Source organism: Neopsephotus bourkii, unplaced genomic scaffold (assembly GCF_033783945.1).
Source record: "Neopsephotus bourkii isolate Nb327-2 ecotype Australia unplaced genomic scaffold, CSIRO-AGI_Nbou_v1 NB_168, whole genome shotgun sequence".
In the NCBI taxonomy this organism is placed as follows: Eukaryota; Metazoa; Chordata; class Aves; order Psittaciformes; family Psittacidae; genus Neopsephotus; species Neopsephotus bourkii.
Genome location: NW_026900684.1, coordinates 730282 through 753670, shown reverse-complemented (window position 1 = coordinate 753670; position 23389 = coordinate 730282). Strand labels below are relative to the sequence as shown.

Sequence of the window (23389 nt, the reverse complement as noted above, 5' to 3'; positions counted from 1 at the left end):
GATACTATTTCTTTCAAACCTTGTACACAGAGCAGATGAGGTATTCTTGGATTACCTGATATAAACTAGTAATACTACCTAAAGTATCCATAACACTGCAAGTACCAACCTTACTTTCCAGAAACATCTATTTTCCCTTGCCGCCTGCAGAAAACAAAATATTTCCATAAAAACCAGCCCTTTTTGTGACTTTCTTCCTCCCAAGTACTGTATCTTCTAAAGAAACCATATGTAGCAGAGCTCCTCAGCTGTTAGAAAACATGCATGAATCAGCATAATAGAGTCTGTTAATGTTCAAACACCATATAATATATTTTTATCATCCAGAGTAAGGAAGGAGGTGTTTCAACGTTTCTCTTGACACAACAACAAAAGAACAGGGAAAGCAAAAGCTTATTTTACACACTTCAAGGCAAAAGTACTTAACCTCTGCTACCTGAGGGCTGGCACATTGGTCTTTAATGGCAAGGAAGATATATTAATGAAGAGAAGGAGTAAAGAGGAGTTTTAAAACATATAGATTACATTAAACAGCAAAACTAGAGATAAATAAATACTGCTCCTATCCACTTCTTCCATCTCATTTGCTCTGGCAAGGGTCTCACCTCCCTTTCTTTTTGAGCTCCTGTTTTCCTTTTTCCCATCTGTAAATTAAAACCTTCCCAGCCACCTTTTTTATTTCTGTGCCTGCTATTTTTATTAATTATCACAATTAGTGGCCCTAGAAGTCGGAAAGCCTCATGTTCCTCACCCAACTCTTTATTTTGGCACCAACATCCTGCCTCCCTAATCCATCCTACTGCCAGCCTTTTGGATGGGGAAGACACTGCTCTCTGAAGAAAACAGCAAAATCTAGAGCAGGCAAGTCACTTTGGGAATGTGTGGGGTAGGCTGGGGATATTGGGGACTCCCAGCAGGGAAGACAGTATGAGAAAGTCTGTAGAAACTTCAGCAGCAAATCTTATTGGGGCATGGAAGTTTCCTTCTTCTTTCCCAGCTCCCAGGAGGAAGCCCCAGGTACAGGTTACAAACTAGTGGCCAGGGGGTTTAAAACAACTTGGGGTACACATCCTGAGCATGGCGACAGCATCTGGTGGATTTCATACATAGAAGGACATTTACAAAAGGGTTAAGTAAATGCAGTAGATGTTACTGAGGTGCTGGGCTGCATTGCAGAACATATGGGATAAGATAAAACCTACTTATAATAGCTCTGGGCTCAGTGATGCATGTGAGACTTTTAGAAAGGAAGAGACCGCAATAGCTTCTGATTCACCAACTAAACATTCAGCCATTATGTAACAGAAGAGAGAAAGTTTATTTTAGTAAGGAAAGACTTAACTCGAGTTATTCATGATGGAAGACCCTTTTGGTATGCTGGGGTTTATATGAGGTTTTCAGATCTGCATTAAACACTAAGGTCAATGTAGTAGAGAGACATTGGCTCATTATTTCATTCTCAAGAGAAAAACAAAGGAAAACCTGGGATTCCCTTAGCAGATTCATCTCTTACATGAGACAATTCCAGTGTGAAAGCGTTTAAAACCTGAACTACTGGCCAAGCTGCAGATGGAAGGATAAACTCCCAAAGGCAAAACGACCTGCCTGAGGCCCTGCCACAGAGCAGTCCGAAGTCCAAGGCATAGAACCCAAACAAGCCAAACACCTCCCTACTGCCCCTCCCCAGCTGCTGGCAGTCATTTGTACCTCCTCAATGCTGGCACAAGCTGCTGGCAGGTGAGGATCCTACACTCAAATCACTATTACTAAGATCATTCTTGGTACATCATGCAGGGGACTTTGTTATGTGAACTGTTTTTTCTGCCCTGCCAGCTCCTAGAGCAAGCCCTGTATTGCACTGCTCAACACTTTTGGACCATGCCACTTCCCACTTTTTCCCCAGTGAGAGAAGGAGCATTTCATCCTTACAGAAACTACTGGCTTACCATAGAAAATCTTAATTTGCATGAAGGGAGTGTGAAACTTGTAGACCAAACCTCTTCAGTGATAAGGCAGAGGCAGTAACAGCATGCTACTGACGTCTATTGATAAGACAAAGTTGAGAAATATCCTGAACTCAAAGGAGAGTCAAACTACCATGCCAGAAAGACTGGATGGCTGGAGGGCTGGGATAACAGAAATATGAGACAATGGTGAAGTATCATGTACAAACTCACTTGTTTAGGGCATATTGCTGAGGCATTCTTTTAATAATGCAGCCCCAATCAGCTAGGAATGGGTGAGAAGACAGACCTGGCCACACCAGCTGTTCACAGGAATATTATAATGCCAGCACTCTGGTGCAGCTACAAAGAATTTATATGTCATCCTATGGGCAGGGCTCCTGGAACTGACTGGGGTTACTACCTGAGCAAAGGGGTGGAGAGCCAAAGTGGCTAATAAATCACTGGGTGCTAATAAATCAACAAGCAGGTACATCCAATATATTTTGGACTTTTTTCCATCTTTTATACAGGAAAAAACAAACTAATACACTGCTGGTGTGTTTTGACACAAGAAATTCTTTCCTGAATGTCACATGAATGGCAGTCTTATTGGATAAAAATTTCTTGTCATGGTGCAAGATCAGATACAGTATTTCTACTTCTGCTGCCTAACACAAACTGAAAACAATTAAAGACATACTGTGACATACAGCAGCTGCGAACACTAAAACTAGTAATTTAAGGAGCACTTTCAAAACATTCTAACTACTCAGAACAATAATAACCAATTAATGAAGAAAACCAGCAGATAAGAATTGGGTGAGTTTTATTCATTGTGACTGACAAGTGTTAAAGAATGGCTTCAAGTGATTTTCTTTCAGTTTTGTACAGTTTCAGTCTAATATACTTGATATACAACATAAATATACTATATATATGTACTTAATATACAACAACAAATATGAATGTTACCCTTGCGATTCAGATGGACTGATAACATGTTTTAAATAGGTCAGATGAAATGAAGAGAGTGAAATTTTCATTTTGTCTTATGTCCCCCTAAGGGATGTCTGATTGCGAGAGAGGGATTGGAAACTATCCATATGCCTTCTGAGCAGCTCCACATATCACAAGCAAAATTACCAGGTTGTATGAATTAAAAATATATTAAAAAAAGTTCAGGCATACTTCTACATGTAACATAAAACAGGGTGAATAAACCAAAAATGATCACTTTATGCCTGTGTGTTGTCTTTCGAAGTTCTGAGAATTAAGTGATATAAAAAAGCCTAGACTAAAAAGGGTCTTATTCCAAGCAGATTACCAACCACTGAAGCAGAAATGTTGTTTTAATAATTTCTTCATTCAATTTTATTGAGGTACAGCTGAACAGGAGGCAGTAAATCCATTTCCCCTCCCCAGATTTAGAGGGTTGGAATCTCAAAACCATCTCTAAATTTTGCAGTGAGTCACAAAAAAACCCATATTTGAGTGACCTGAAAGCCAAGTCAAACCTGTACTCAAGCTGAATGTGTCCGAAAAAGCTATAACACTTGTGACCGTCTCTGATTTCACAGAATCAGAACCATGCTGCTGTGGTTTACAGCTGGGTAGAAAAGTAAAGAAAATAAGCTATTTCTTAAGAAAAGAGCTTCATAAATCATGGCATTCACAGATTCTCCAGCCAATTTTGGTGAAAAAGCACAGACCAAAGTGAATATTTACATGATGTAAACCACAGGGGAGAGAAGTAGAGATCAGGGAAGGTTTTTGGTTTTGTTTAGATTTTTTTCCTGAAGAAAACCAAACTACAACCACCTTATTCTGCTGGGCAAGGCAATCAGAAGGGATCCAATTGTCATATCGCCAAAACATCATGGGAGATAACATTAGTCAGCAGCACAAGTGGAGAACCTGCTCTGTGTTCCCCTCCAAAGACTGGAAAACACCGTGCTCCTGCAAGGAACCACTTCTTCTGGAGCTCTGCAGAGCCAGGCATGGAGAACACCTTCACATCCTCACTATTCCTCTTCTGCCCTTCTGCACACTCTCCTTTCCCCACACTCCACCAGGCTTGCTTACTTCTGATAAACAAATGCTCTGCACAAACTGACATTAACTGTGGCCAGATTAAGAGTTGGAACAGCTGGCCTAAGTCTGTGAGATTGCCTATAGAGCCAACATCTGTTTTTTCACTGCCTGTGCAGCTTCCACTACATACGCAGCCCCAGATTATGCCCCTCAGGAGCAGCAGGCATTAAAAACTGAGACGTCCTCTGTTCTGCTCAGGGACAAGATTTGCCCCCTGAGCATGCAAGCGAGAGACTCAGCCACAGATCCTCAGAATACCGAAATATGCCAGACCTGGGTAGATCTTCGCTGCAAGTCAGAAAGGCTTTTCCTCTACTCGGTTTACAACTCCTCCTGCTCCTCCCCATCTTCAGCGTCACAGCCTCACCTCTGTGCTGCACAGAGAACAGAATAATATTGCACTTTTACCTCTCCTGCTGACACAATGTTATTCCAGTCCTCAGTGGATCTCCCTTCTGACTGCCATGGATAGGTGGCCATTTCCACCTTTTCCTGAAATTGCCAACTTTTGCAACAGAGATTACTGTCAGCTTAAGGATGAAATTGGTGTCTCAGTGTTGACTTGAATGTAATCAAGAGAAAAGCTTCACTTGAGCCAGCACTTAACCAACACTGTTTCCAGCAATTTCAGTAATAATATTTTAGGTGATTAAAAAGACCCCGGAGACAAAACCAGTATTAATCACTAATTATACTAGTATTGTGTTTCAAAGCATTTTTTTAACAAACCCTGACTAGTTGCTCCTTATTCATCACCTTTCCCTATATGGCAAGTGGGCAACAACATGTTGAGCCACAAAAGCAAATCTCAAACAACTTCACACATCAGAGTCAAAGACAGGATGGGGAACTCATAGGTGCTCTCCCACGTCCGCACTGAAGCCACTTGTGTTGCCTTTAGCACCCAGGCCAAGCACCAACACAAGATGCATGCAAGATATTTTTGTTGCAGGAAGAGGACTCAAAGTCTTTCGGTTGAAGTTCTGGCCAATTTCTCAAACACTAGATCTGCTTTAGAAAAGGAGCTTGAAACAGACTCAGTTCCTCATCTTGTCATCAATGTAATAAAATATACAGAATAAGAAGGTATTTCCTTGTGGCTATTTATTAAGAAATAAAGAAAAAGTCTGAACACACATCAAGACCATTATGATTTGTATGTTTTCAGTGGAGCTCTTGCTTTTTGGAGACAACTGAAGAATTGAGGTGATCACAATTTGCGTTTGTTTTTCAGAATTAAAATGGAGAAACAGGACATCACTTGAAACACTAACTGGAAAACTCAGAGAAATCTGATGAAATCTTACACCTTAGACTTCCCTATAGATATCTAAGAACCAAACGCTTCTCGGATACTTTTCTCTGATCTTTGCAAAACTAACAATATTCACTTCATAGAATACTCAAGTAGATGTATTTTGTCATTGAATTTATTTGGGTAACATTGAGTGTTTTTATTAACATAAAACACTAATTAGTAGAAGCAGTGTTATTTAAATGTCAGCCAAGTAAGATATCTGCGTGACACTCAAATTAGAAATATTAAGAAAGGGCTCTTTATAAGATTTGTATCATCAAAATGGAAAAAACCCGAGCTACTGTGATGTTAAGTGAAATCTCCCCCTACCCGTTCTATTTTACGACAGAACAAAACTAATTACTCATGAGCAAGCAAATCTGAAGAGGAGGAGAAGCAGCCATAAAGAGATGATACTCAAGCACTTATAAACCTGACCATTTAAAAAATGTCTAAAATAATTAAAATATAAAAAGGTCTTTGCACAAATGAACTCTTTCTATGCCTGAACTAGGCCAACCAGACATTTCTTTATAAAACATCTTCTTCCCTCTAGACAGTGGGAATAAAAAGAAAAACTATTTCCTATTTTCATGCTGTTTCAGTTCTAGGCAACAATTTTCCAGACCAGGATGCGAGCGATCATGCTAATCACACACCATCTCACTGTGCTGAGATTACAAAGTATTATCGCCACTGAACTGGTGAAATACATCACATTTAGCCAGACATGATGGACTTGATTAAACTTCGCTGAGGAAGGAGACAGTGTTTTCTCTCCAACATCAGCTGCCCACACTGGAATTTATTTACTATTTACACTGCCCCAGAACAAAACAGAATGGAGGAGACTCAGGTGGCCAGGCGCAGCATAACATTTCCTGTGCTATGGTTAAACATATCTACTGCCAAGGGAAATGAATGCATTGTAGATTCTAGAATATGTCATCAACATGGACCCTCAATGAAAAATGTCCAAGTACGTAGTTTATAAGCCTTGGAAGGACACTGGGAGCGCAGGTTGTGCCTGCTGTACTCTGAGGGGCTACAGCAGCCACGAAATACCAGAGGACCAGCCAAGCACAAAGTCTCCTGATGCAGCATCATTCCAGGAAATGTCACTTGTACAGGGTGCCTTCTGGCAGATCAGGTACCCTCCAGCTCTTCCATACAGTGACAAGAGCAAGAAACAGAAATTCTTCTCACAGTACTGATTAATGTCAGGGACTGACTGTTGAGCATGGATGGAAGCAGGAACCCATGTCAGCAACTCTGAACACTTGTTTCACGGGTGCTGAAGCATATTTTAGATCACCTCTCAAGCAACTTGGTACAGGAATTGGTACCCTGCGCATCCAGTTAAGGGAAGTTCACAGTGAGATTCTAGGGAACCCCATGCTGATGAAACTGTATTCAGCTTCCTTCCCTTTTTCCTTTCCTGCCACCCTGCATAAACCCAGTTTCACCCACTATCTCTGCTCCACTTCTAAATCTCAAGGCTCAAAAGCAATCACTGTAAGAGAAATTGCAGAAAAAAAAGGTGGGAAAGGGGTGGGAGCAGAGCAGAGAGGTGAGTACTCATCTAGTGTTAACCTTTTTTACTTGCCTCACCTCTATTCGTGATTTATCTAGATTACAAGCGTTCAGTAGCTGAAACAGTATTATTCCATTTCTATAAATATCACCCAGGGTTACAGCAGCACAGGCAATTTTGAAAGAACTGAAACAGTACAAACATAACAAACAAGCCAAAAGAAGAGCTTATAAAAGCAATCAGTTTCCATTATGTGACCAACTATCCACAAGGGATGCTCACATCTCTCTCCTTGATGCATTTTGAAGCTGACACTGAAAGCATCTCCAAGCAAACCCAGGTTGCACTTTTTGAAGTTTTCCTCACATGATCATTTCTGAAAGCTCTGTCAAATTTATGGAAACCACAGTAGTTGCTTTGTGTCTGGACAGTCTTTTTAATTACGGCATGCAGAAAGGGAAAATTAACAGTTATAGCCAAAAGTCCAAGGTGACGAGAACAGCCACTCCAGTGGCTGTGTTGGCCCTCTGGGAGATCTCCAGGTCCCCATACCAGGTTTTCTACTGCATTAAAAAAAACCCCAAACCCTAAATGACTGTGCTAATCTTGATACTTCTTTAAACAGTAGAGCTAAAGCCCGAAAACCATATGCACAGTAACACCCACCCAGGACAGTCAGAGGAAAGAACCGTTTAATTTAGGTATACAAAGTGACAGCGCTACCAGTTATGCCAAGGTAACTTTGCAAAATGTACAAATTAAGTTTAGGCTTCTCCTACCCCTTTGTCCCCTCTTCTTCACTTTTTAGGACCGTGTCGTGCATATTAGATGGAAGAAAGAAAAATGCTAGTCTCAGGGCAGGAATACATTGCAATGCCAATGCAGAGCAACATTTTCACCAAGATTTTTCCACCAGAGGTTATGTCTCAATTGCAAGAGAAACAGCACTCTCTCCTTTTCCTTTTCCTGCTTTTCTGCTGTAAATCATTTGGAACCAAACTGTAAAATGCATAACTGCACCACATCACAACAATAATAAGAGACTCAAAGAAAAAAGATCCTGGAAAGAATGCATACAACTACCTATCATTATATATCCATATTCATCAATAGGAGGGAAGCTGCTACTTATTTTGCAGGTGCCAGTTTGGAAACCACAGACAGACATGTGACTAAAGGGTGTTCAAATACATGTACTTGATTTTGGTAAACAGACTCTACAGAGATATCACCTGCATTGTATCTTAAAGCCCTAGCAGTAGGGCAATACAGATAGCATCTGGATAACCACTTAATCAAACAATAGAAAATAAGAAAGGAGTGATATTTCACTACTTTGCAGCAAAAATTGAGTATTTTAACCGTGACTGAGGAAAAGGGCATACAGGATGACTGCGAAAATGTATGCAAGACCTTATATCTTAGGAAGAGCAAGAAGTAGGCAATCTGTGTTATTTCCTTCTAACATCAAATCACTGTTTATTTATACCATCTGCCACAAAAAAAAACTGCCTGTAGAAGAGTCCTCAGAACCCCCAAGGAAACAAACTCCAAAAGACAGCATCACCCTTTGCAGCCATGGTGGAAAGACAGCGCTTACTCACAGCACAACAGGAACCCAAGCAGCAGCTCCAAAGATCTCAGTCCTGGGTAATTTACGCAGAGTCATCACCAGCATTACTTGGCATCCAGCAGAACAAACCCAAATTGAAGGGTTAAGGGAGTTTACTTTGGTTTTTCACTGAAAACATCTTAGGTTCTGTTCCAAGATTCACAATGGGGAAAAGCAAAGCCCCTCAAGGAGCTCATGGGTAAATGCACAGCCATTGAGGCATCCTGCTCTCTTATGCTGGAATGGGCTCTGTGCCAGAGCTAGAAAGCTTTGAGGACCTAACCTCGCCATGAATAGCTACCCTGCCCTCCTGGACCATGCCATCAGACTGGTAAGTTTTGTCTCTACCTGTTCTTCAGGATAGCCCAAGCACCACCTGCAGAGTCAACATCTCATTACCCTCCAGCACCTGAGTAGTCAGCTGGAGCAAATGTAGCCACAGAGCAGCTGGTCATCCCTGCTTAAGGCTATATTGTGAAATGGGACAAGCACTCTGCTCTGTAAACTAAAGAGGACATGTCACTTAGCGAAACAGCATTCCAGAATAAGAATTAATGTAGTCTGCCATGGGAGAGCAACAACATGAAAAGACTGCATCTTTGGAATAAGGAGACAAGATTTTAATCTTATTATTTAATAACAAACCAGTAAACTAAAGGACAGAAGTCTCCCAACTACACTGAGTCAAGATCTCTAACTAGTTCATGAAGCATTTTACTGGAAGCATAATTTTGTATGTGTAGAAAAGCAAAAGGTACTGATTAATTGCAACTCATTAAGTGTAAGTTGTTTAGTAATTAGGAAAAATTAATGCAGGCATGGCAAGGATGGTGCAGACAAAAATTCCACCTAGCTGAGTGTTGCATTTCCAACAGCAGCCAGCCTGCTCGAGCAGCAGAAGAATAGTTTGAAATTCACTCCTAACCAGTGGGGAGAGGCAGTCAGACCATGCATCCCAACATTTCTGAAAGAAATCTTATAAAACAAAGATAACAAATGCCTTCATTATAAATGACCAAGTTAGACAATTACTGGCTGTCTCCACACATGAGCTATTAAAACTTCATGTTCCATGTGTAACAAGCATTGATGTCCTATTTAGAGTACTTGTGGTTGTATACCTCACATGTGTTCATGTTATCAGTTTTTAGAGTTCAGCTAATGCTTATATAGAAGTAAGATAAGTCATAATTATCTCTTAAATAAATTGTATGCATCTTAAGAAGTCACAAACAAACAAATATCCCAAATAAGATATTACCAACAAAATTTTAATAGCATAATACATTCAAAATTTGCTCTTTACCCATTTTGGTAGAGAAAGTTTGATATGGGTGACAGAAAACATTGCACATACTAGGATGGAAAAGGAACTGAAAACAAAGGCAAAATAAAGCCCTAGCACAGAAGCATGCTCTGTGAACAAGACCACCAAGGCATGCAAAATTGTCATCACTCACCTCAGCTAGATGGCTGCAAACTGTAGGTATTCTTTACCTTTCTAGTTTTTTTACCTTTCTAATTTCCTATCCATGAAACGCAAGTACCCTTATAGAAACCAGATATATTTTAGCAATCCTTTTTCAATGAAGGAAGGCAGTGGCCATGGACACTGGTTTCCTAGAACAGCAACTTTCAGAGAAGACTCACATGAGATTGAATCACTCTTCCCCCACAGCTGGCTGCCAGGGATTTTTGTCTTTACAGAAGTGCTATACCACAATCGACCACAAAACCCAGTGTAAGACAAGACAGCAATGCACCATTTTATTTGATGCAATTGTGTAGCAAATGGTTTTCTACAGGAACCAGATTATGGGAAACCCTGGGTCTGGAATTTGCAGCTTGGTTGTGACTTAACTAATAACAGCTAACACAAGTGTAAAAGCCACATGAGAAACAGTTTCATTCCCACACCACCACTGGTGAAGTTAGCTGCATAAAGAAAACTAAAAAAGTCTGAAAACTTCACACAAGTAAGTTCTTTTCTTTGTACTGAATGGACAAGCTGTACTCCCACTCCTTCACAAAGGAAGTTAAAAGCTTCTTTATATTTCAAGCCTACTCTGTTTTTCTCAACAAAATACAAATGAAAGGGCCATGTGAATTATTACCAGATGACAACAGAGAGCTGTCCAGGTGTTTCAAACACTTGTGTCTCTTCTTCCTACATGAATTCCTCAATAGTGCCTGCAAAGTAAATCTTCTTAGTGCTCCCATCCTTTAAATCCATACTTAAAGCCAACTCAATTACATTTTGAGAAGCAAGGGCTTTTTTTCACATTCTGCTTTCCCTTGGGGGAGCATTAGACCTGAGCATCAGTGACAGGGGGACTTCACGCCTTGTCCTGAAGGGCAGTTAGTGAATCAAGCCAGAGACTTTTCCCCTCTCAATACCTTTTCAGTAGCACAAGCTCATGCGGAACTTCACGCAATCCAGTGAAAAGAGATACTATTAACTTCTGAACTGGGATGGGCATATAATCAGGAAACCTGAAAACAGACTAAAGCTTTTGTCAGGTTAAGATGTTAGCCAACATGTCATGCTGAAATCGAGTCCTGTTTATTATAAACACTTTGGTCAATCCCTTCTCCCCCATCCCTATCCCACTCCCCCCTCAAGCCCCAAAACCCCGCCAACAAAGAGGTGAACAGAAGGACACCACATGAATCCAGCACCACTGGTTGATAGCATGCTTGGCATTTATATGTAAGTACAACTTAATACTGCTTCAGTCCATTCACATCATTTAAATCAAGTCAATTCTGAATTTGTCAAATAACCTCTGCAAATCCAATGCAAGAAATAAAAGTGAAATAATGTTAGTACCAGTGCAACTGAAAGATATTTGACAACAAACACAGGAAAAGCTATTGAAATTAGAACCATTGTAGTAAGCTTTAAAAATAGCAAACTTTTTAACAACTTTGAAAAATAATCCAGATGATCCTAAATGAGAACATACTTTTCTATTTACTTCAAAATTTAAATCCATAAATTCTAAGCTTTCATCAATTAAAAGTACCATTTCAAAAGGTACAGTAAAGCACATCTGACATAACACAAACTGGGGAAGCCAAGTTTCCCACAGTGGTGCAAAAAGCTCTCAGTGGTGCCACAGGGAATTACCTGCAAAAACATGAACCAGAATAACCTCTTTGTTTTGGATTTGACTCTGCTTCACACATACGCTATTTATTACGACTGCCATAAAGATGGACAAAAGCAGCACATACATAGCAGCAGCCCCTGCTTAAAAACAATAAGCACAGCACATTCCCCCCTCAGCCAGCTCCCCGCTGAAAGTATTCCAGACTGAGCCACAAAAACTTAACAGTGAGCTTTTGAATGACAGGACATCATGTGCTCCATAATCTACAGAATCAGTCAAGTACTTACAAGGTTTCTTAAACAAATTGATCATGCCTACAATTTCAGATGAAGTCAGAGAGCTCCAGACTTGATCTTCTCTGAGGAAGAAACAAAAGCCGTGAAATCACCAAAGAGAAGGGTTTGTTTGGATTTTTCTGTCGATGTTTTTAAGAGAACTCTGAAGGACATATTGTAACATGATAGGAAGCTTGTAGGAACAGCCTTACCAATCAAGCTGAGCATGAATTCCAGCACTCTGCTCCTATTTAGCAGTCTCCCTGTGGAAAATGCTAAGGGAGGTTTTAACTAGCAAGAGCCAAGGTGATTTCAGATTGATAGCTAAGACCTCCTGGCTGATCTTTCATGTGATATTCTTTGGTACATTAGTTTACATAACTGCTTTTGCTCAGTCTTCCCCAGCTACAAAGCCAAAAATAGCTTACCTTTTCCACAAGGGCAGCAAGGTATACCTGGAATACTAGGCAACTCTTTATACATGATATGAATAACAGCAGCAGTTTTTCGAAAGTCAGAAAAATCTTGTCATTATATTATTATCCATGTTTTTACCTTTACAAGATGAGTTTAATGGCAATAACTACCAAGAGGCTGGACTTTTCAAGATAAATTGTGTCGGACACTAGTATTTTCTGAAGCATCGTATAGTACCATGAAATAGAGACAAGCAATAAGCAGCCTATGTTGTTATAAAAGAAAAAACAATGATGCAAATCCTTCTTAGAAAGCAATAAAGCTTTGAATATAAAACCTAAAAAGGACTTCATTATGCAGTTCTCAACTTAGGCTGAGCTAAAGCCTGTTACAGTACTCTTCTGTGCTTTGGATGAAACTTCCCACGGCTCCAATAGGTCCTTTCGCAGAGGTGTCATTCTTCTACAAACAGCTCTTTGCAACAGAGATTTAAGGGAAAATATAGCCAGTAAAGCTAGGCTCCCAGATCTGTAGTTAAGCATAAAAATGTGTGGTCTAATTTTCAGTATCCTGGGAACCAAGTAGCTTATAATGCAGTTAAATCCTCTATGAGAAATTCATGTTTTAATGCTGTTCTTTAAATTCTTGTATGGTGTCTGTTCAAAATCATGTTTTACAAGTTTTACCCAAAGACCAGCAACAAGTGGCTAAGCTTAGGCTTCCACATCCCAAAGATGTGAAGTTCACATGTGTGTTTAGACCAAAAAGTGTTTCTCATAAAACTCAAGATGTAGAGAAAGACCGTACTTTCTTAATGTGAAAAGAAATCAAAGTTTATGGTTATCATCTGGTTTAAACAGAGGTCCTTAGCATTTGCGTACCAATCACAGAGGGTCTTGAAGCAAGTAGGGTAAAAACTTTAACAGTGGAAAATTTTAGTTAATCTGTTTTACATAGTACATTTAATAATATCTGTTTTTTTTGTATCTCCTTCTGTCAAGTCAATTAAAAACACAGTGCGTTTGGAGAAACACTGAAGAATCACAGGCTGCTTAGTGGCCTCATTTTGCTAAGCACTGGAAATATAGACAGAATAATTTCCCCAAAACACAGGCAAATAGGATTGAACAGAAAATGAGAGAAGATAAAATAAAAAGCTTGAGAGTAATATTCTCCTGTCACTCTCTTCTCTGAGGTATCTCACACTGATTGTTTTTGGTAGATATGTTAAGACTTAGGTGTAATAATGAGTTTAGAAACTTCTTTCTTTAGGGACACATTTTATTGCATTAATGAAACATTCTCAGGAGCCAAGAGAATGACTTTCACCCAATTTAATTTTTAATTAAAAGGAGCTAAAAAAAAAAAAAAAGAAAAAGATTAGAAAGATTAAACTACTCTGGTCTGACAGAAAAGCATGGCTTTTTGACCCATCTAAAATGGCTGCTTCCTCCACTCCAGCAGCTGACAGATGAAGATTCCCTGCAGCAAATAAATCACTTCACCCAGCTTCCTCAAGTCTTTCTCTCTCATCACTACACTTGATCTACCATCCCTCCTAATAGCCCGCAAGCCAGGATTAATTCAGGCAACAGGGCTCAGGCTCATCAGAAAGGCTGCATGACTACCCAAGCAAACACTGTGGTTCAGAGATGTGGTCACTCCCCTGGGTATGTTCTGCAGCTATTCAAGTTCTTTGCAGTTTTACCACTTGAAACTGCATGACTGAGATCCACCTTGGAGATGAACATTACAATACTGAAAAGCGTGAGTGTCAAGAGGTACCTTTTAGATGAATCAACCTAATCTAGCATCAAAGCTAGATGCATGAATGACCATGAGACAATCTCCTAACTGAGGACAATTAAGCAGTGTTTAATCATCACACAAGTTATCAAAGGACTTTTTATAACAGCAGCTGAGGAGCAGCATCACTCAGACAACAGGCATGAAAACAACTGCTAAACAATCCTGTGATGAGAAGGTAGAAAACACTCTCCCTGTAACTTCCTAATCTCAGTCACACCCAAACTGCCTGCCACTGGTGCCACAGCTTTTCTCTGATAAAGCAGGGATGAAAACTGAAATACAAGGTTTTCTTATGAATCAAGACACTAAATAAAAGAGGATTAAAAAGTGAAGTGACAAAATTCAACTCTGTGCAGTCAAGGTTTAAAGGGAAAATGATTTCTTTTTCAATTGACTTACAAGAAAATAGGTTTCAGTAGCTGAAGAGTGTAATGTAGTAGACATTTAAAAGATCCAGTTACTCCCCAACCAACTCCAGTTCATGTAAAATAATAATAATAATAAATAAAATTTAGGTACATGAGTGGTTTGCTTTTACATTTTTTTCTGTGGAGAGTAATTAAATAACACATCACTGAATTGGCAATGATGCTATCCACTGCTGCCAAACTGAATTTTTACCTCCTCTCGGCAGCTTTGCTGACTTTATGTTTCATCTTGACCTATTTTGGATGTGAAAGGGAATCGAGGCAGTGGGATTGCTAAAGCCTTGTCATATGTACTTGTAGATATTGGAGGTTATTAATGCAACCACAGTTTGGCATAGGCACTAGATCTTTAACTCAGGAAACACAGCTGGTCAGAAAACTTACCTGCTGGGTAAGAACCCCACAGATTACCAACTCACTAAAGTGCTTCAAGCTACATGCAGTCAGTGGGGAATACTGAAGCTAGTAAGAGAAATCAAAAGAGAGTGGCAGACAACAAACCAAGCAAAAACCACTTCACTAGAAACCAGGAAGCTTCTGAAAGGTGCTTAATGATAGAAGAGATAGGATACATTATTTAGACAAAACATGTCCCATAGGAACTATGAGTGAGACAATAAAGAGAACTCTCAAGCAACGTAGTTGGACTCTTGTTTCTCATTTGTCCTTTAAATGCTGGAGGTCCAAATGGAAGAACTCTCCAGTTAGCAAAAGAAATTTGGCAGCATATGGCCTTTGCTATGGTATATACAGTCATCCACCCCTAATCTGCTTCTCCAAAGAAACTCTACAAGGCTGCTGGTGCCCATTGAGTAAATATTGATCAATAATTGTTTTCATGTCCGTGTGAGTGGACAAGTGCCCGATTTCCAGATCAACAGTCCCAACAGCACAGTCCTCAGCACCAGTGGAAACACAAAGCATCAAAGGGAGCAGTAACTTCCCAAGGATGCGCACCTCTGCCCCAGAGACAGCACTGATTGCAGAGTGCCTATGAGTGCTCCCCATGACACGCTCATCTGAAAGCACACAGGGAGCCAAGAGTTCACCCGAATTTTCAACACAGTATCTCTGAAGCCCTGATTTTGTGCAAGCAGAACCAAAGTGATAAATCTTAATATCTTTACCAGAACTCTTAGTTCAAAAGAAGTATCTCTTTTATTAATCAATCATTATCCTTGCATCAAAGTAAAGCCTTGCAAGTGTTGCTTCTTATCTTATTAAGCTATAAACACTGCTTAATCTTGCTCCATTATTGTCTCATCTATGAGCAGCTGAATTTCTACCAGGTTGGCTCAACTAACCAACTTATGTTGCTGTGATTTTGACATTTCAAAAAAATTCTGTTACACAACCACAGCAGAAATAAAAACCACTCGAGCAGCTGAAAGAGTAGAGCTGATTAAAAAGTGCTACAAAACAGGAGCAGATTTAGGAATAATGAGGTCACCTCACACCTCAACACACACAAAGTTATTCTGTTCACTCAAATAACTTCACGTTCAGCAGTAGTCACAGCACAAAATACCACACCATTTTAAAGAGACAGAAGCATTTTCAATGCTTTAGCCAATTCAAAATATTTAACACAGAACAATACCATCACGTTTTACTGTTGGTAATATTTGTGCAGCCAAGAGCTGGATTGGGTTTTTGTTTTGTGTTTTAAAAAGACTGCAGAAACCATGCTTTTCTGAACCAGAGAGGAGTGCAGCAGTCAACAGCTAGTAAAAGAATGTTCTAGATGTCAAAATCGCTCAAAAAGCATGACTGCCTACTGAGCTAAAGCATGATATTGCTATCCCTAAATGGGAGTTGGTATCTAAGTTGGTACAGATTGGAACTATTGAGTCATCCACTCTGGGCCTTTAAGGCAAACAGATGAAGAATAAAGGGCTGGCAGAAGGAAAAGAGCAGGGAGGAAGTTAAGGAGGTAGAGGGGATTTAAACAAGATTAGCTACATGTGAATCCCAAATAAAGATTTAAATCACTGCCTTCTCGATTTGGGGATTTTGAAGTCAAGGTCATGAAATTAGAAGAAAATTGGCAGTTCATGAGCTTGAATGATAACTTTTCTGGGGACAACTTTCAGCAGTATTTTAACTCTTAAGAGCTACAATTGCACAGTTCTTCCAAGCTTCTTTAAATCATAAGGAGAAACTGGCATTTAGTGCAGGCATCTAAAATTCCTCAATCCTGTTTTGTAGTTTGATCAACCATCTATTTTAACACAAATGACAAAGTCTTTCCCACAAAGGTCTTTCTACTGTTTATACTCCCTGCTGCCACCAACATAGTCAAGCCCTTACATGGTGGATAGCCTGTGCCTGTTCTGTTACACTAATATGATAAAACACTATGGGTGGAATGATTTTGCTCAGCTAACTTTTAGTTAGTTGGTATAGATTACAAATCTTTAAAGCCAAAGAAAGTCCTGTTAACTTCTAATACTGTAACTAGTGCTCTATATAGGTCAGATTTCTTTGCAGATTAAGAGGCATTTCAATCATTTAGGAAATGCTTCATGCTTTTTAGAATTAAGATTTCCATAAAGAAGTTCTGTATCTTTTCATTTATCCATATTCATACTCTCTTTCAACTTGAATGAACTGTAGTCTTGTTCATTTACAACTCTGTACAAATATCACAAAGGTGATATAAATTTCCGTTATGTACTTAACATGAATTACAAGTTCTTAAGGTATAGTGATGATGGGTGCCCTTCATTTTCATGTGACAGTCTTTTAAAATGTATTATCTGATCTATTAATTCTAAAATTGGTGAGCCAGTTTCCTTGGAAAGGTGCTGACTTCCATGAGGGCAGCTGGGAAAATGAGTAGGGAAAATAAGAAAGATGTCTTCACCCCATTTCATAGCACTTCAGCAGAAGTAAAATATACAGATGGTATTGTTTCCACTAATGATGTATGCAACTAAGACACCAAAACAACAACTGAGGAAATCGGTTTAATTTCTCCTCAGGCAACTTTCTGAACTGGAACCTAAAAGAATTGTTTTCTTTATGATCCAGTTTTCCGTACCATAATTCCTTCCTATGTTTCCATCACTGGAGATTTTCTTATGGCAGCTTTCTTTTTATAGCTTAGGAGAGGAAATCCCATAAGTTTGGGAATAGAAAAATTATACTTGGACTCCTTAAAGACAGTTGTGTCTTTCAGTACGGAACTTTGTTTTTTGCTGTGAGACTACAGAATAATGAGCGGAGTAGGGCTGTTCAGGCATCTCCAAGTGTTTTCTAGGGCAAAACATTGCCAGAGAAAGTTGAGATTCAGTATCAGGAAAGTTTCTTGGTAAAGTATATTAAGCAACTGGACACATACTTGAAGAGCAAGAGCATTCACCTTGACAAGGTACTCAGAAGTATAATGAAATTAACAGTCCTACACTTAAAAGAGGAAAGACAAACTGAATAGAGTATTGATTCTTAGAGCAATTCTTGTTCACAGAATACTAAAATTAAGCTGAACATTACTGCAGCTTGAAATGATGTGGAAAAAGCAAAAAAGAAAGGGAAGCAAGGAAGAAAACACTAAATCAAATCCTGCTGTAAAAATCTGTAACTTAGACTTTCTACACAAATACCTGGATCTTGCTAGCCCAGGTGATCAAATACTCTCCAGAACATCCAATAAGGACACTGGGAGAGCCATCCATGGTGAGAATGAACTGCAAGACACAGGCATAAGCAGATTCTGTGCAGTAATTTATGAAGAAGAAGCTTCCTCTGTAATTAAACTGAAAATGTGTTCTGTCTCTTTAACTTACAACCAAAAACCAGGTTATTATTACGGTACCTGACTCATAGGTACCCAGTATGTCAGAGTGGACATTTTGGTTAGTATCGCTTTCAGTTGCAGCCATGTTTTTTTCTGGGCACTTTTGTTTTGGTTTGTTTGGGGTTTTTTTCAAATGTTACTGAAACAAGAAGTATAGCACAACACATTTATGTAACCACTCAGAATCTGAAATCAAACAAGAGCTTCAGCTTCCCTTATTTTAAATCACTGTTCATGCAGTAAAATGCCTTACATTTTAGGCTGCTTTGGAACTATGCAGTAGCAGTATTGTGAGGGTACAATTGTCATTACTCTATGAAGTACTTAATATGTGAAAATTATAGCTGTGCTTCATAACAAAATGCAGCAGCACCAGTAAGTCACGCTGCCAGGGAATCACAGAGCCCTTTAATAAGGAAGTCACATTGTGCAGAACATGTTTTCCATCTTACTGTCTGAATTCCTTCCTCTGATTGCTAACGGAAACAACTAATAGTGTTATGTATTTATGTAACAAATACTTTATATAATATTTGCAGTACTTAACACAATAAGCAAACAGTGCCATACGTGAACTCTGTATTTAACAGTTTAATAGTGTTAAACAATATTACAGTATAAAGCACTGCATTAGCTACCAGAATGCTGTAGAAGTACAAGGAAATCCTTTTTGCAGAAAATTATTTTCTTCAAATTACATTATCTACCTATATGTTTTCCATACTTGAAGTTTCACCAAGGGGTAAAAAACTATATTAACAGGCTCAATAAAAGATACTTTTACTGCCTTCACTACACAGGAGTATCATAATGGCACATTATATCTTCCAGACATAAAAATGTGATAGACATTAAAAATTACGGCATTCATCCTTCTGTAAAACATATATCCAGGTTAAAATAACAGTTTAAAAAGCCTTGAGGAGCTTTTCTAGTGAAACTTGCCTATGGGTTACATATTTCTTGTACTCTTATTTCTTCTCCAGAACCTTTCATTTTGGGGAAGAATTCTTGCTTTTAGACAATAACATATGCAATATGGAAAAAAGAGCAAGATACAAACCAGCACTATTATGACATTTTTTTATCCTGAGTTATATCAACAAAAATTAGCAACCTCAGCAGGACCCTGCAGTGGGAAACATTATCCAATCAGAACAGGATAGTTCAGCTCCCCTTTCTACTTAATGATAAAGATGATGGAGCTGAAGAAAGACCTTGTCTTGAAGACACCTCTGCCTAGATGTCTTTTCCTTTTAGAATTTTCTGAAGAGCTTTACTGTCCTCCTTCCTAGTTAGCCACTAAAGCCCAGTGAGCTTTCAGCTCAAGGAAGCACTAAATTATATTCCAATCAAGCATGTAATTCTCTTTTCCTGAATTAGGGCTTATAAAAATATTTAGCCACTGCTGGACGCTGGACATCACAAACACAAATACCGCTTTAGCAAAGTCAAATCAGGATTTGTGTCAGTTTTTTGCCTGTCCCAGCCCTACAAACCTGAATTCCTGAGTACTCTTACGATCATAATTTGAACTTTTAAAACTTTAGCGGAGGGGCAGCCGTACAAAAAAATAACTTCTGGGAATCCTTTAATTGACCCAGTTCTAAAAGTACTGGGGGAAGCATAAATCACATTTTGACCTCGGATAATTTTGCTATACACTGATATTCTCTCAGAATTCAGCACAGAAGAAATCAAAAGAACACAGCCCACAGCCTAACTAAAGCCAGGTAAATAGCATAAGCTCCTGACATTGGTAGGACCACAAAAATAAAACTCCAAACATAAATGAATCTAAATTTTGCAAACAAGACTTCTGGCCGTGTGAAAAAATTTACTTGACACAAGAAATGTTGAACATGTTGAAAAAAACCACTCGAGCTTCACAGTCTGAGCCCTGTTTTGAAATACAAATTGCTCCAAAATACTCCTGGTGAGCATGGAAATCCTGCTTGGAAGTACTGAATCTAACTAGGAATAAAAGTTTTAATTCCGATTATAATTTGGTAATTAAAATAAAGAAACAGATTTAATTAGAACTAAGCAACACTACTACCATCTAATAATTCCACAAAAATTAGCTCTGCCTTAGAAGCTCTTGTATTCCTTTTACCAAAACCCTTACTCTATATTACATACAAAGTTTAGACAACATAGAGGCATCTAGAGGCTGAATGTAAATACTGTAGTATAAATACTGCTCTGATTTTAACATAGATACACCATCCATCTTGCCTGAGGGAAAAAAGCAGAAAAAACTATTCTTGCAAAATTATTAAGACAAGCTTTTGCATCCTGGACAGCTTCCTGGGGAAACAGGGCAGATGCAAAAGTTAACTAGCTAAGTTAGATATTGAGAGGCTTACGGAACATGAAAAATGTGACATGGCAACTTGTTTTGTTCATTTGTTGTTTTACTTGTATTTGTCGTACCATTATTTCAAAGCAAGTTGATCAAGAATAACTGTTCTTCAGCATGACATTGTTGGCTTTCAGAAGAAGTTTCTGTGGATGAGCTTCACACTCTCTAGGCTCTCTTGGAGATCCCAAAACTGTCAGGCCTCATTGTAACAGATCTACCTACTGCCTTCATACTTCACTGACAGTAATAATTAAAAAAACCCCAACCCTCTCAACTTCCAGAAGCTTACAGGTTGCCAACCTGATAAACAGTAGCCATGAATCTCACAACTCTTAGAACAAGAATGAGTAAACACCTAGACTCAGAAACTGGTAGACTCCAGAGAGACATACATAAAGCCAGGAGATTTTCTGTATGATAGAATAAACAAGTATTTGAAATTTGCAGCATAGTTTTCACATCATAAAAATATTTGACTAAATCTGTTAGATTTTTTTATTGTAATTACTGTCCCACAACAATTAGCAGATGGATTTAACCACCCGAGTTCCTGCTGCAATGTTCTGTCCGGTTCTGCAGATGGTGTGATATTCTGAACTAATTAGTTAACGGCATATCAGAAAATACTTTCCATGGAAGTGTGAACATCATTTCAAATTGTTGCAATTCTCAGGTCATCTTTTTGGTTGTTCTTCTTTGGTCATGGAGGAGACAAGGAAGTTGGTTCCTTCTAAACAGGACACAGGCTGGGGAGGACCACGCAGTGGGCAGACATAGCTCTAGTAAGCACAGATGAGTGTTTTAGAAGAGTTTTTCACATGGTGAGAGCACAGTGCTACCCAGCTGAGTTCTACAGCTCACCACCTCAGGTCCCAGCCCTGCACAGCCAGAGGTACCACGGGGGCAAACCACCATGAACAGCTGTCTCTGGTGTGTGAATTCACCCCTGCACTGGGGTAGCAGGAGGACATGATGTTGCTCTCTGCAAGAAAACAAGCTAAGGCTGAGTTGCAGAAGAGCATGAAATCACAGTATTTTTACAGTGAAAGACTTCCTGGCTGGTTTTGTGATAGCAAATTTGAGAAGACAACCAGTTCATTCACGTTAATAATACGTAGAGAGTTCACAAATCAAGGTACTTTTCACATTGAGACATTCTAATTATCAGGAAAATTCATTACAAGTGTAGCATAAAAAAGTTCAGAAATCTATAAAATTAACCATGAACAAATGTTACAACATTATGGTGACTAATTCAACTGTATCTTCTTGTCAGGGCCTCTTCTTCATTAAAATAAGGAAATAGAGTATTTGCATAGCTAATTATTACACAGTGACTCATTTCATAAATTCCTTGTTTGTGCTTCCACTAAAGTTACTGATACAATTAAATGTTTCCATAATCATCAGTTATTGTAAGAAAGAAATCAGAATTGGGTAAACAGAAAGAACAAATGAAACAAAGAAGAAGAAGAAGAAAATATTCTAAAATTATTTATGACAAGGAGAATCTTATGGATAAAGCAAAACCTCTACTCCTGGCACGAATTATTTCCTATTAAAGTTTTTGTACTATTATCTGCTGTAAAAAGCAGAATATTTTAACAACAGGATACGGGGGTGGGTTACAAAAGAACACTGGGTACGCTGTCAGAAAGAAAACCTAGCTTTAATTCTCTTGGAAGAAAAATTATGTGCAAATTCTGTACAGAAATGTATGTCTTGCATACTTTATTTATGAAATTTGTATTAGACAATCTGAAGATGATATTGCAACTGACCACACTCATAGACTGCTCTTTGAATATTTGTATTATAAGCCAACAGGTACTGTATTTTACTTGGCAAAGTATAAAATGTGTTCTTTGAAAACTGCCACCTTGTATGCAAAAAATGAAGTCTATTAAAAGGAAACAGAAGATAGCTCAGAATATGTAATCCTTACAAGTGCCATGGAAATATGAAGTTAAAAAGAGCAAGTAAGAAGCGTGTTACATTCACAGAGCACTTTCCATTTGTGGTGGCACACTTTCTTCTTTGAAAAAACAAGAACATATCGTACCCATAATAGAGAAACAAACAACGTCTTAAAAACTGGTATTTCAAAAACACCTGTGTACCCTCTGCTGAGGTGCAGTAGGTTTTTATGATACAAAAATAGCCTCATGACTATGACCATATCAAGAAAACAGAACCTTTTATTCTTAACAACAAGCCAATGTATTCCAGCTGATAATTTCAGAAGAGTTGTCAATGATATCTGCTTATCATTCATTCTCTTGCCACATAATATACCAGTCAAACGTACATTTTGGGAAGCAGGAGGGTTGGAACTTTAAGGTCCCTTCCAACACAAACCATTCTATGAAGACAGTTGCAAGTAAGGCAAGACTTTTAGTTAACGAACAGCTTTTGTTAATTTACAGGGCAATGTTGGTTAGACAGGATAGATTCTCTAAACCACATAAATAAGTTTGAATAACAGAACCATATTGTTTTGTGCAAAAACGAAGACAGCATTTCTACATTAGACAGACAATGAAACTAGTTTTATAGAAATGCAGTGTAAGTGTAGATGAAGTCACTGATGAACATGTTTGCCCTGGGAACACATTCCAGAATGGCTGCTCTAGAAAGAAATTATTACCTATCTTTTGCAATTCCAATATGTTTCCCAGGACCTTCCCCTTCCCCTCCCACCCC

The 23389-nt window shown here is 38.8% G+C and overlaps 1 protein-coding gene across 3 annotated transcripts in view; it reads right to left on the bottom strand.

Moving 5' to 3' along the window:
• The window catches only part of CRACD (capping protein inhibiting regulator of actin dynamics), a 120149-nt gene that overhangs the window by 40952 nt on the left and 55808 nt on the right, over positions 1 to 23389 (bottom strand). The window contains exon 1 of one of the 3 annotated variants that reach the window (XM_061370656.1): positions 11881 to 11968. The exons of the other annotated variants lie outside the window; for them this stretch is intronic. Coding sequence (XP_061226640.1) covers positions 11881 to 11905 — 25 coding nt within the window. The 5' untranslated portion in view covers positions 11906 to 11968. Of the gene's footprint in view, positions 1 to 11880; positions 11969 to 23389 lie in introns of those variants that run through there. 3 annotated transcript variants of the gene reach the window in all.